Source organism: Taudactylus pleione, unplaced genomic scaffold (genome assembly GCF_031769625.1).
Source record: "Taudactylus pleione unplaced genomic scaffold, aTauple2 ptg000036l, whole genome shotgun sequence".
Classification (NCBI taxonomy): Eukaryota; Metazoa; Chordata; class Amphibia; order Anura; family Myobatrachidae; genus Taudactylus; species Taudactylus pleione.
The window spans coordinates 9,495,814-9,510,565 of record NW_028284438.1 but is presented as its reverse complement, the minus strand read 5'-3'; the positions used below and the strand labels follow the sequence as shown (position 1 = coordinate 9,510,565).

The following is a 14,752-nucleotide window of genomic DNA, read 5'->3' as shown; positions in this document are numbered from 1 at the left end:
GGGAAAAAAAAAGCACAGCCATTGAGTCACTTTGAAAACAGCGGGGGACAATTGGAAAACCATTGTTTACCTAGAATCAAACCATAAGATTCCAGTGGCCATCCCTAAACGAAGCGACTATTGAGCTCCCATGCTGCTTTCACTCATTTCCAGCACAGAAGAGCTGTGAAAGCAGCCCAAATAACACCTTCAACAGTCTACACAAGGTTTAAAAAAAAAAAAAAACATAAAACATTTCAAATATTTCTATTCACATTAGGGTGAATTGTTCAGTGAATGAACGGTTTAGTGAATCCTCATATTTAAGGAGATGGTGTATGTGCAGATGTGTCCACACACATCTATCCTCCATGCTCTACAAGTCGCGTCACACAACGCGAGAGCTCCATGTGCCTCAGTAGCGCCGGGCATCTTTCGTGCAAATTTTTACCTTCAAATGCAATGCCGTGGCGTGACTCTGTAAGCACTGACCGTCTTTTTACCTTTAAATGCGACTTATTCCCACAGTGATATGAATAGCTAGCTTAAGCAGCTTCTGCTGAGTAAAATGATATGCAGTATGCCTATATTGTCTGTGCATCTGCAGGTGTATCTGCATGTGAAATGCTACATTACAGTGTCAGCGGCTGTAACACTAACGTAGTGTTTCGCATGCAGATACACCCGCAGATGCACAGAGAACATAGGCATGCTGCATATCATTTTAATCATTTGTGCTTGCTATTCGTATCACTGTGGGAATAAGTCGCATTAAAGGTAAAAAGACGCACAAAAAGACGCACAGCGTTACAGAGTCACGGCATGGCGACGCCATGGCGTGGCGTGACTAGAAGGGCTGTTTAACGCGCAAAGAGGCTAGATGTATGAGGACACCTCTGTAGAAGATACAACATAAAAACTATTTTGAGACATGTGCCATCATTGTTACTACAGTATGTACGTGGTGTGGCTATTAAATAACAAGACTGTACTTGTAAAAAATAAACCATACTGCATGAGTTAAAGTGGAGTGGGGGACCATTGACTTGGGACTACCCAGAGCGGTTTTGCAAGTTTCACTCCTTTTGGACAGATAGTTTGTTATTACACAGCAGTCAAGGAAGTTTAGTTTTTCCTGTGTGTCGTAAAAATACTTAGTTCAAAAGTCGGGCAACATGGTAACTTTAAATTTTTAGGTTAAATTGAACAAAATGTTTACCAAATCTATCCGTATGCTAACCGATGCTTACGGGGCAGAATGTATGTCATGTGCACGTGTGTTTGAGTGGCACAAAAAAATTAGTGACTGTCGTGTGAATGTTGAAGTTGATGATCATCCTGGAAGGCCTTGCACATCAAAAACAAATGAAAATGCGGAAAAAAATTGAAAATTGTTATAGCTGGCTGTCGACTCAGCATGAAGAGTTGAGGATAAATGGTTTTATCCTTTATAAGGACAACTCACCAGCCCACACAGATCTAGCTGTGAAGCAGTTTTTGGTCAAGAAACAGATAGCAGTGCTAGAACACCCTCCATATTTGCCAGACCTAGCACCGTGTGACTTTCTTTTCCCTAAAGTCAAATTTGTACTCAGGCGTAGAGAGAGACTCGAACAAAAATCTGCGGTAAGTGCTCTTATCGCGGGTGCCGCGATCACGTTAACCCATAGCTTTGAATACTTATGGGTTAATAAGTGTTAGCCACAATTTTCCAGAACAAAGAAAATGGGTTGTAATTGAATAGCCTCAGACGTAAAAGCCAGAGGCTACCACCCTTTTCCTCACGCAGCAAATTACCGTGGCTAATTGAATCTGGCCCATAATGTCCAATAATGGGTTATTCTCTCTTTAAAGTAACACAGACATCAAATTAAAAATAGAAATCTATATTTTACAAATTAACATACCCCTAACTTAATGTTCCTATATATACAGGCCTAGTTATATAAACTGTGCATTAAAATATTCATACACTGTATAGACCATTACATGTGATAGCTGTATATTACTGCTTTTTTCATTCCCTATATATTCACCGCCTGTACAGTAGGCTTCAGTAACAGAATTAGACCATGCTGGTGCTTAAATTAAGTTGACAAAACAAAAATACCATAACATACTGATAACAAAGAGAAACTGAACATTATTTACAGGTAACAGACTAATTTCTTTATTTAAATAACTAGCAGCATAGCATGGTGGTCTGACTTTCTCTATGGACAATAGGAACATATCATGAGAATTATATCAGGACCACAGAGGTCAAAATAGTTTGAAATGTTTGCCATGTTTCTGATTAGTAATTGTACCACAATGGTGCACACGAGGTCAGGGTTCTGGTAGAGGGGAAAGAAGTTATAAAAAAGAGGTATATGCGTTCCTAGCTTGTTTTATTTTTTTATTCATTTTTTGTGTTCCTCTGATCAAACTGACAATTATACCTGCACTGCCAATAAACCCATAACATAGTGTTCCTATTTGTTTGTTTTTTTTGTCTCCCATATATCATTTATTCACTGCATACAGTAACTCCCAAACAGGTCATTAATAATTGTATAATTAAATTTTATTCCCCCCCCCCACTGTTCGTAGGTAAGGATATCATCCCATTACAATTGCTAATTCAATTTATGCTTATGAACTGGTAATCTGCTTAAATTCTCGCTTTTATTCCTCATTGGACCCTTTTCTTTCCTCATTAAAAAAACCAAGACATATGAGAACACTGTTTAATATGAAGATAACCGATACATTAATCGCTGTCATATTTATCCACTTAGTCAATGAATCTTTATCAGGCTCTCCACAAGAGAGCCGTTCTACTTTCCCAGTCATTCCCCCTCCACTGGAGCCCTATCCTTGGATGCACAAAGGTACTTCAACTAATTAATAATAAGTACCAGAATGCTGCAAACCACCAGTAGATAGTTGTATTCCCCAGAGCAATGAAATACCAGGTGCAGACAGTTCATATCTAATCGCATGTTTCTTATTGGTTGGCTTGCTGGCCTAATTATTCAAAGTTGGAGCCAACATATATGTCCAATATTATATCATTTCTATCGGTCCTGCCCAGTTTTCCCATTGAGCTTGGATATGTTAAGAATACAAATAGCATCGGACCTCTTTGCATCAAGAACAGGAAGTCAGAATAATTTTTCTGACATATATACGTTTTTTTTTAATACAGTTTTTCTTGTTCACGTGTGGCGGGGGACTGTGCATTTTGTTCATACAAATAAAGTGGATAGGTGTCAGGGGGCTAAGCACTTTATAGTGTAACAATGTTGTTGGTAACATTTCTACTGGGGCCACTTGACAAAACCAGCTACTCGCCAACAGTCATGTAACCTGAGCAAAAGTCAAAAGAATGAGTCTTTTTGTATAAGGTGTACTGCACTTCTGAATTATTGCTCACTTTTCAGAAGATATACTGTGAGAACTAGATTGTGGCATAAGAAACAAATTCAGTGATTTGACATTGGGCCTATTGTTGCTCAGAATTCCCAATGCAAGTAAGATGCCGGGGCTAGTGACCGAAACGGTCGCAACAAGCCTGCGTTTTTGCTGCCACTCCCCCATTACCTCCCCCACCCCCCAATTAGTCAAACACACTGCGTCCTGATCCACACTGTGACCACCTTTGCAAGACCATCGCGGAACGTGTGCAGTGTGGCTCAGACGCATGCGCAATAGACAAAACACACCCGCGGCCGAATCTAAACTGCATCGGCCTCTGAATCAGGCCCATTGTTATATAAATGTTGCATGGATGAGATAAATATGTATCCCTGAGTGAGCTGCAAGTGCTATGCTTGGGATTCATAGCTCAATAGCTCTGATGGCTTAGATACAATTCTTATTCCATAAGCTTAACAGTTTTATTGCTATCCTTCTCACATTTACAGATCAAGCATGAGTATTATAGAAACATTTAGGTTTAGTAGTAAAGTGTGTGACTACATGTACCAGGCTTGTAAGGCTTGTGTCAGGTAGATGCTCTCTATGCCCAACAAATACAACTGATCAATGACTCCTCACTGTAAAATGCATAGAGAATGTCTATTGTACATTCTCACTGTAAAATGCATAGAGAATGTCTAATGTCCAGTATACCTACACATTGCAGGCATGTAAATACTATTTACATGCCTGCAATGTGTAGGTATACTGGCCTGTCTGTTGACCAAACAAGAATCTGGGTACAGTACACTGGGCCTGATTCAGCAAGTAACGCAAGTGAGATAACGCACAGTGCGAGCCGATGTTTGCGATCTGCGCATGCATTGCACTGCACGTGCGTTTACAGGTTGCTGAGTACGGTAAGGGCTCTCTCAGAATACGCAGGGAGCCTGCAGAGACCTTTGATGTTGATTGACAGGAAGTGCTGTTTGTGGGTGGTGACAGGGGGTAGTCGGCCGAACGCAGGCGTGCCTGTGCGCACGCCGTTGCAGGGGCATGCATAAATTAATCTCAGCGGTGCCGCATGCAGTCGGGCGCCTCTCTGCGTGCAGGAATCTCTCAAGTCCTGCGGCAGGATCAGGTCTACCCTTAGCTTACATGCAGCTTCGATGGCACTAGATGTTCCTGTCAATCACGGCATAGGTGGGCGGCTTTATGTTTTGCTGGGTGTCGGCTTCTTGTGCTGCGGTCTCCGTGCGTATGCATTGATTAGCATATTGTCGCAGCGGCTGGGTGCGTGCATCTGCTAGCGTACATTCCTTGCTTAATCGGGCACACTAACAAGTAACTTATTAAATATAATGAAGTACAATACATTTACTCACATCAAGCAGGAGGAAGGTGAATGTATTTTTCGAGGGTGGCCAGTGGACCATTGTGTGCAGATAACAAAAGGTATATGTATACTTTGGTAGGAACAGCCAGGACATGGTAGAAAAACAGAATAAAACTCTGGCAGAAAGAGTAAGAGCAACTATAAAAAGTCACAGACTGATCTGGCACCCAAACTTTACCAGATGTATTATCTTTATAGCAGTATTGCAGGCATGTGTGTTGTCACGCACAGGCTATGCTGACCCTCTGCCGAGGGTAGTGGAAGACGTGGACCCAGGTTGGGAAAAGGAACAGGAGGCGAAGGGTCTGGATAAATTACTTTCTCATCCACTAGTACCGGATGTTGGCTAGACCTGACCAAAGCGCTGTGTCTAATATACTGGGAGGTGTTCACCAGTGACCTCTCCAAGCGGAATTTGAGCTTAAGCTGTTCTCAGCAAGCAGGTCGCGGCCCTTTGGTCAGGTATCCGGCACAAGTGGGAAATGGAAGAATACTGTCACAGGGAAAGCAAAGGAAAAAGATACTGGAAATTTGTACTGGGGTAATGTAATGAGTACACACGCTGTTGATCTAGACGCAAGGCTGACATAGGAGAATGGCACTAGGAGATTGTACTTGGATGACGTACTAAGTATACACGCAGTGGCTTCAGACGCAGAACTGGCACAGAAGAATGGTATGATGAGATGGTACTTGGATGATGTACTAAGTACACACACTGTGGCTTCAGATGTAGAACTGGCACAGGAGATGACTAGGAGATTGTACTCAGAAGACGTACTGAGTACACACACCATGGATAAACACTAGGAATAAGTCACTAGAAGCAATGGAGCTTGGGATCTGGAACGCTGCAACAGCAAGTCTTCACTGGAAGTAACAACGTTGTACAGGTAACTTCCTGTTGTCCAGAGCCCGGCTAAATACCCTAAGGAAGCAGTCCATTGGAGGATAGTGTCAGCTGACCGCAACAAATGCCACCATTAGGTAAAGGGCTAAACAGGATATAGACTGTCATGGCTGCCTCCATGACGGTAACCGCAGGAACCACATCATGGCGCAAGCACATGGATGTCCTAGTAGACCCCAGGTATAATCCACAGTGCATCACTCGCCACCGTGCCTGGCGTCTGACCGCTTGGGAGGTCAGGGGAAGCCGTCGCTGAGGTGAGTAACGGCCGAACCTAGGCCGCAACCTGACATGTGTTTTACATTATTATCCCTCCAAAACCAATCATTTTGTTTAGCAGATAACCAAGCACATATATACGCTAAATCATAAACAGAAATGCAACATATGTGACATACCTGAACTCTAACATACACAACCACATCAACAGGGAAAGAAGAATAGGCAGATGTGGAAGATGACACTAATGAGGTAGTGGACTCCTCTAGTGGATCCTGTATATCAAACTGTCCGATATCTTCATCTTGAGTGTTCACTGCAGTAACACAGAAATATATGAAGGTAAAGTGCTCACATAATTTACACATTCAGTTCCATAAGCTTATCATGTATTGCCAACTATCTCATATTATAGGAGTATTCCACTTTGGGACAACAGAGACTCATGAGGAGCAGCAACACCATATTCTAACAATTCAATTCTGTTCTCTTTTCTAAGGGATATAACGGACAATTAAAACATTTAATAACCTCACCGAATCCATAGAAGTTAAGGAGAGTTGAAGGCTACTCCAAAGGTAAAATAGACAGTGCACATCTCCCCTCTACTGTATATGAAATGAAGTTCATCCAACTAGTTATTTATATCAAGTCATTTATTTTTGTTTTTATACAGTTAGCATGTATGTTCTAATGAGTTAAAGAACCAACAAACCTAAGGCTGGTTACAAACTACACAATAAATTAGACGATTTGTTGTTTTGAGGCAAATCGGAAGATTTGTGCATATCGTGCAGTGTGTATGCCTGATTGCACGCTCCCGGGGTCGCATACGATATCGCGTGATCGGCAGTGCCGCACGCATGCGGAGCACCGAAATGTACTTTAATCAATTACCCTTTTTTCCCCCGCACTGTATGTGGAATTCCCCTTTTTATAAAGTAGGTTAGTAGAACTCCTCATAGAATAAGACTTGCGCTGTCCAAGGCTAGGTGCATGATATTATTAGCAATAAAGCAGCAAATGTTTCCTTTTTCTCCTTCTTCTGGTTATTAGTACAATCTGAGGAATAAGTTTGCAAAGATAAAGATATGCCATTCTTGTGCAGCATATGCAAAAGACTCCATACATTTAATGGGGTTGGGTATGGGTTGCCGGCAGTCGGGATCCCGGCTGTCAGAATCCCGACACCGGCATCCCAACATGGCTAGCATACCGACACTTGTTGTTCGGTATGCTAAATTTCCCCCCTCTCCCTACACTAACCTCGGGATGTAGTCTGGAAGCCGATGGTCTAAATGCTGACTGCCGGCTTCCAGACTTTCTAAACCCGGCGTGGTACTAATGACAGGCGTCGAAAACTCAACGCCTGTCATTAACCATACGCCGAAAGACAGTCGCCCGGCATACCTAAACGAAGGTAAGCCAGGCCCGGACAGCTGCGGGATGAAGGGGGGGGGGGGGGGGGATTAGGTTTAGGGCTCCCGGGGGGAGGTTAGGTTTAGGCTGCGGGTAAGGGGGGGTTAGGTTTAGGCACTTAGAGGGGGGATAAGGGTTAGGCACTTGGAAGGGAGGTTAGGGGTAGGCACCCCTAAGGGAGGGTTAGGGGGGGGGGTAATACCTATGACACCCCTAAGCTCCCCTCTTTGGTGTCTAACCCTAACCTCCCCCCTAGAGATTTCAGCCTGTCTACCCGTAATTTCATGTTCCATGACCCACATGTAATTTACTAAAAATTAAAATGCCTGACCAGAATACTAACCATAGAGATCTGCAAATCATTACTGTATCCTGTAACATTTCCAGTAAAATAAATAGCTTTCTTCAAAACAGGCAAAAATATAGCTATTTGACTTAACGAATAACTCACATCTGACTTTATCCAACCAAATAGCGTTCCTGACAAATCTCACACCTTACTTAATACATAATGCATGAATAATGCATCAGGGGCGTGCTTCAGCAAGGATGGCAACTGCGATTACGCACGCAATCGGCCGTTTGCTGCGTACTGCGCATGCATCGCAGTGCGTGAACACTCCACTGCGATCGGAACAGTGGCTACGCAGACCCATCGCAGAGTGATTGACAGGAACTACCCTTTGGGGGTGGTGACGGGGGTGCGGTGAAACGAGGGCGTGCCAGTGCGTTTAAACGCTGTTGCAGGGGCGTGCATAGATTAACCATTGCAATGCCATACGCAGCCTGAGCTCTCACTGCATACTGGAAGGTTAGCAATTTCTGAGTAACGTCTGACCTTGCGCAAGTGTTCGTTAGGCTGCGATTGTATTCGATGTTACCGATGGTTTCACAGTCTTGCTAAGTATTACGGATGTGTGCAAGATAAGGTGGGCGTCCTTATGCTGTGCTGCGACGGCATAGCGATCGCAGTGGATTAGCATATGAGAGCAGTGAGACTGCGTGCGTAATGGCTATAGCAATCGCAGTTGCAATCCTTGCTGAATCAGGCCCCAAGTACCGAGCAACTATTCAGTGCACTGAGCCTGGCAGTCAATGTAGGGACTGCAAAAGGCATCTGGAGAGCTGCCAAAGATGGAAAACTCAATACTATATTCCCATTATGACACTGATAAGCAGAAGCAAATGTTCTTTACTCTGAGAATACAGGCTATGCTAAATAATAAACAAATCGCACACTATGCTGTGTCCTGTCTGTTTCGGCAGCATAGCAATGTTCATGAAAATAAGTGTTCACCTGTATAGGTTCTGTCAATTGGAGTGATGGGTATAGTTTCTAGGGCTTTCTCTAGAAAATCAAGCAGGTTTGGACTGATGACCATTTCTTCTGGCAGAGACTGCAGGGACACCCAAGCATACAATTTTGCGGTTTTCACTCCACTTCCCTTTCCTTTGGCTGCAAAATTAAACAGTTCATTTTGCATGCTGATCAGTTTTAAGAGCATGTAATCATTATATTTATATGGAATCTACTAATTCTGAATACATCTTTTAAAAGGGTTATGCATGTATTTATGGCCATAGTACACACCTCCATATTGGTTAAATAAACATGGTATTGCTTCTGGGAAGCATTACCAATTTATGGCCATACCTACACTGACTGCGATGGTGAGAATACTGGAGACCAAAAGGTTTCCTATCTAACAGCTTTATACTACAGTATAACTCTTCATGATGACAGAGTTCCTGGTCTCCATTCTCCCTTGGCCACCTAGCATGTTCTAGACTACAGCATCTGTGCTATCAGAGTTTATGACATAACAGCAAACTAGGAGAGCATAGGGACCTTAAAATCTTGTCAAACTGTCAACTGGAAGAGTCCTGCAGCTGTTAGGCAGCACTGTGGTCTTACCCATTTTCAACATCGCTGTAAACAATAGGACAGCTGAAAATGGTAAGCATTTCTACAATGCACTAATATACCTATAATTATTAATATGCAGGGAGGAGCAAAATGATGAAAGATAGTGTGTACATAGAAAACTTCTTAAAAATAAGCCTGATCTCCAGACTGGTAAAGGCAAAAATAATGATTAGTACGAGCTTCAATATTTTATCAACACCTCATGCACTTGTATGACTTTACATATAAATAAATTTGTACATTTAATTTTTTTATTTCTTGGAATAAATTATGATGGCTAAGGGAAATGTTTACTTATATAGAAACAATATGTTTAAATAGACCCAGAATTGTTAGATTGCACTAATAGATCAAATAGTACAGTAGCTGACTTGACCGTTACTTATAGATCCACTGCTAGCAATAAGGGAGAGGAGAAAATTACCTTGTGACTCCTCAAGGTTCCCTCAATTAAAAAACAAATTATATAAAAAGATAAAATAAAAACCATTTAGTTTAGCCCTAGCATAAAAGCATATTTCATAATAGCACACATAAATCACCTAAGAAAAAACAAAGGAGAAAATAATTACAATCTGCAATTCACTGAGATGGCTTATCAGGTTTTAGCAAAAACTCTGGCGCCATCTACTGTACAATAAAAAGTTCCTTCCCATTTTTAGTCTGTTTCCTTGTATATTGAAATTAAAATATATTTATTTTAATAGGCTACTAAAGGAAAACATTATTTGACCATAAAAAAACATTAACTTGGGTGCAGTAAAAAATGTAAATGAATTGTCCTGACACATCACTAATCAGAGTCCGGGTCATTGAGCTACAAACACCCTTTTGTCATTAAGGGGCTAATGAAAAGTGGCAGGCTTTAACAAAACGATAGAGAAAAGTATTTTATTATTGACACATTTCGTTATGTTCTCTATAATATGTAGTAAAACACAATAGGATGACTGCATCAAATCTTTTGGGGGGGTATGATAAAATATACGACTTTGGAGCTAAATGGTTCAAAATGTAACCCATGGGAGGGTAACATTTAACTACAGCTATACAGTATATTAACCACCACTAACAGTTGGCATTTGATTAACATTGATTCACATTTGTTTAGGTGATTTTCTTATGTTTTATCAGTAACGAAATAGAACAAGACTAAAATAGTATGGGTAAAATAGAATATTGGTATCACAAAAATAATACACTGCCGTTCTATTTAAGTATGCCATTCTATGTACAAAGCAGCCGTCCATTTGTTCACAGAATTCTTACAGGTGAGACAGAAAACAGGATACAAAAAAGTTTGGATATTAGTAAGTAATATACAAAGTACCTGAGGGGATAGGTGGGGGTGGGGGTGGTAACAAGGTGTTAGTCTTGTTGTGGACAGTACTAGTTAAAGTAGATGTTGCCGTATCTTTCATACCATACAGCTTTGATTCTTTTGAAAGAGTTCTTGGCAAAGATGATCCTCTTGAGGCATTTGGTGACTCAGTCTTTAGTGTTTTCGAGTTGTAATGCAACTGAAAAAGCAAACAAATAGAAACAATCAAGAATAATTCTAATCCTCTACTACTAATAACCACAATTATGTATTCAACACCTAAAACAAGCAAACTTAAATAGGAAACATATCCCAGTGTGCCTATGTTCTTTTATAAATATGAAGGACAGCCCCGTCTTTGAGATTGGAGAACGAATAATCATTATTAGTATGTTTTTGATGTGACGTAACCAAACGTCAACTGTATAATTTAGCATTTCATGAGCACAGATCTCTGAAGTGATCGGAGGTTAAAATACAGAGCAGACTACAGAAAAGAATAAAACAATTAAACCATTTACATTGATCTAACATAAATACCTACTAAATTTGCACCACCTTCAGAAAATTATATAGGAGATAAGTATGCAATTTTGATTAAATGTAGGTTTTCGTGATTATATACAAAATGAATTCAAATTCCACCACCACAAATCATCTCCCTATCACAGAATCAGTCAATTCCTGTATTTTGAAGTGTGGAACAGGATGAATCTAGCAGAAGGCCATTGAAAATAAAAATTATTTCACAGGTTTGAGTCAGTCGAGGTCACCTGATTGCTAGTAAAATGTGTGAAATTTTCTAAAGATAATGCATTTATTTTTGTAAAACACAAATGTACACATTTTCAGACGTTTGTGTTCTACAATGATAAATCTAATATGAAACCGCTCTAGACAGTCTGCATTTGATCTTACCTTCACATCAACCCCAGGAATATAAAAGACTGTAGTTTCAGAGTCACTTGATTTAGTTGGTAGAGATGATGGCACTTTCTTTCCAGCCAGTAAGTGAGTTGTAGATGCGTAATTATTTTGAAATTTTTTCTTCTTAGATGGTGAGTCTTGATCAAGACTTCGAGAACTTCTGTCACAGCTTCTGCACAAAAAGTGAAAAAAAAGCTTTGATTCTTTGGGGGGGGTGATTTAATTCAGTGCGATGTGAATAGCACCGGAAAGGAGTTCCTGGAGTTATTCAATTGACCGTGCTGTTAAGCCCGACTAGAGGATTTCTGTTCGTACCTCAGGAGGGAGAAATCCGACTTAAGTGCAACCCCCAATGCTGTTTGCCAGCTTAGCGTGGTACTAACAGCCTCGCAGCCGGCACTTAAGTCATAGAACGATGCTTAACTTAACATCCGATTTTAAGCAGCGGCAACCAGCACCTCACAACTAAGTGTAGGGATTGACATCACGCTGAATCGAATTGTCCCCTTAGATACTTCAAACCAATAAATACTAGTCCCTGGAAATCAGCTCTAACCTTATCAGCATTTCAGGAAAATGTACAGTTGCATATAGCTAGAGAGTTGAATTGTGCAATGTGTCTCCCTGATAATCTAACACATAGGACCCATTCTCATGAAGCAGGGCGAAAAAGCATTTTATTTTATTTTTCTTAATCGCCTTTGGCACAGATAATGTTGGTCCAAGATATTCTGAAATACAAAAGAAACTGTCTGCAGTGAAACTAACTATATATTTTTATTTATTTTTCTGTGAAATTACATAAAATGTGGATTGAAGTCTGAAATAAAATATTTAAAAACAAACAAATTCACAACAAGACTTGTAGCCATTCTGCATTTCATGAGATGATGGGGGATGGGAGAGTAGTAGTTGCAAGGCCATATGTACTGTACATAAAAAAGCCTGGAATAAAAAAAAATGCAAATAACTATAACAATGGCTATCTGTATGAATATATGCAATTAAGCCCAGTAGGCTGAAAAAATAAAGACATTCTGGCCAAATGATATCACCATTGTAACCAATGGCCAAAGCAAAATACAACTGAAATGCACCACTACCCAGATCAGAACAGAACACCATGTAATATGTAGCCAAAACCAAAATATACAGTACTTAACCACACATTTCATACTATTGTTAAGTTCCTTCAAAATGTTATTTCAATTGCCAATTTTTACTACTATACTGTAAATGCAAATTGGCTAGTGGCAAACGCAACTTACCTCGGTGAAGAATAGAATTCACCTAACCGCTCAGAAGGAAAAGGGATATAGCAGATGAAGAGGGACCAGAGGTAAAGGGAAACTCTCCAAAATGTAAACTAATTTAGATATGTTCATTTTGAGTAACCTCACCTTGAATGAGACCCATGTTTCCCTACTAAACAAGGGCCTTCATTTTGCCCTTTCCACAAAATTATATACTGTATATACCTAAACAAGTACATTGTAGATGAAACTTTAAATTAATATTTTTTCAAAAATTATGCAGTTATATACGAAAATGACTATAGTGAATGAGTAATAGGCAAATAAATAAAATAATGTCTTTACTCAGAAAATCCATGTTTAATTTTTCATTATGAAAGTGCTAACAATTATGCAGTTATACGAAAATGACTATAGTGAATGAGTAATAGGCAAATAAATAAAATAATGTCTTTACTCAGAAAATCCATGTTTAGTTTTCATTATGAAAGTGCTAACAATGTCAACTGTCTAGGACAAATAGATTTAAAAAAAAAAAATCAAAGCACAATGAATACATTTTTTTCAATAAAAGAAAATGATTTGCTAAAGAGAATTAACCATCAATCATGATAAAGTATGCTGAAACAGGAAATCCAGATGGGGGACTGTCATTTTAAGCGAAGACCAATATAGAGACATCAATAGGATGAAAATGGAAAAAATTAGAGTTATGGTAGACTTACCTTGATAACTCCTTTTCTTCAAGGTCCATAGGGTCCACAGGGATACCATGGGGATAATGTGGTTGGAGAGATCCTCCCCCATATATACCCCATCCCTAGCCACAGACCTTCAGTTTTGTTAACAAGCTTCAAGGCAGGAGAAGGAAAGAGGAGAAGGAAGAGCAATCGTACACCAGAAATACTCTTACGCAAGATAAGGGAATCCATGTCCGAATGAAAAAATTACCCATGCAGCCAGATGCATCAGGGTGGGTGCCCTGTGGACCCTATGGACCTCGAAGAAAAGGAGATATCTAGGTAAGTCTACCATAACTCTAATTTTCTTCTTCAGGGTCCATAGGGATCCACAGGCCATGAGAATGTTCTAAAGCAGTTCACCTAGGGTGGGGGATGCTCCTGAGCAGAAAGGAGAACTTGTCGCCCAAAGGAATCATCCTGAGAGGCAAAAATATCAAAGGGATAGAACCCCAAGTGGCTGCCTTACACAACTGTTCAGCAGAGGCACTACGACTAAATGCCCATTATGGCCCTACAGACTGAGTAGAATGTGTTGTCGTCATGTTTTGGACAGGGAGATCAGCCTATGTGTACACCTGAGAGATAATCATGCAGAGACATCTCGCCAGAGTCTGCTTGTTAGCTGGCCATCCTCGTTTGTGAAAACCATATCATACAAAAAGAGCATCTGATTTTCTAACAGAGTTTGTACGCTCCACATACTGTATATACGGAGACCATGAACTACATCCAGGGAGGCGTCACCTATAGAAAAATTTGGAGCCTGAAAATCTGGAACTACAATTTCTTAATTTACATGAAAACAGGACACTACCTTAGGAAGGTTGTACGAAGAAAAGCTCTATCCTGGTGAAAAATCAAAAATGGGGAGTGACAAGAGAGCGCTGCCAAATCCTAGACTCTGCGTGCAGAAGAGACAGCGAGGAGAAAAAAGTGTCTATGCTGTCAGCCATTTCAAGTCTACAGAGTCCAGAGGTTCAAATGAGGGAGCTTGTAACCCCTTAAGAACCAAAGACAAATCCCAGGGTGCTACTGGTGGAACAAAAGGAGGCAGAACTCTCAGAACTCCCTGAAAAAAATTCTAACATCTGGTAATGAGGCAATCTTCCTTTGGAACCAGACTGTTAGTGCACTCTCAAAGTGGCCAGGCGGAGACCACGGTCTAAACCAGCCTGGAGAAAAGCCAGTACCTAAACACCTTAGGATCATATTTTCTGTGGGAACACCATTGACCAAAAGAATGTCAAACCCTGTAA

At 40.5% G+C, this 14,752-nt stretch overlaps 1 protein-coding gene across 13 annotated transcripts in view; it reads right to left on the bottom strand.

The window, feature by feature from the left end:
• BLTP1 (bridge-like lipid transfer protein family member 1) overlaps positions 1-14,752 on the bottom strand; it is a 341,411-nt gene that overhangs the window by 54,332 nt on the left and 272,327 nt on the right. For 12 of the 13 annotated variants that reach the window (XM_088452258.1, XM_088452266.1, XM_088452263.1 and 9 more), the window contains 4 exons: positions 11,492-11,672; positions 10,583-10,772; positions 8,623-8,781; positions 6,086-6,222 (listed from right to left, as the gene is read on the bottom strand). In XM_088452258.1, the coding sequence (XP_088308384.1) occupies positions 6,086-6,222; positions 8,623-8,781; positions 10,583-10,772; positions 11,492-11,672 (667 nt within the window). The remainder of the gene's footprint in view (positions 1-6,085; positions 6,223-8,622; positions 8,782-10,582; positions 10,773-11,491; positions 11,673-14,752) is intronic. The other variant, XM_088452264.1, reaches the window with a different exon arrangement.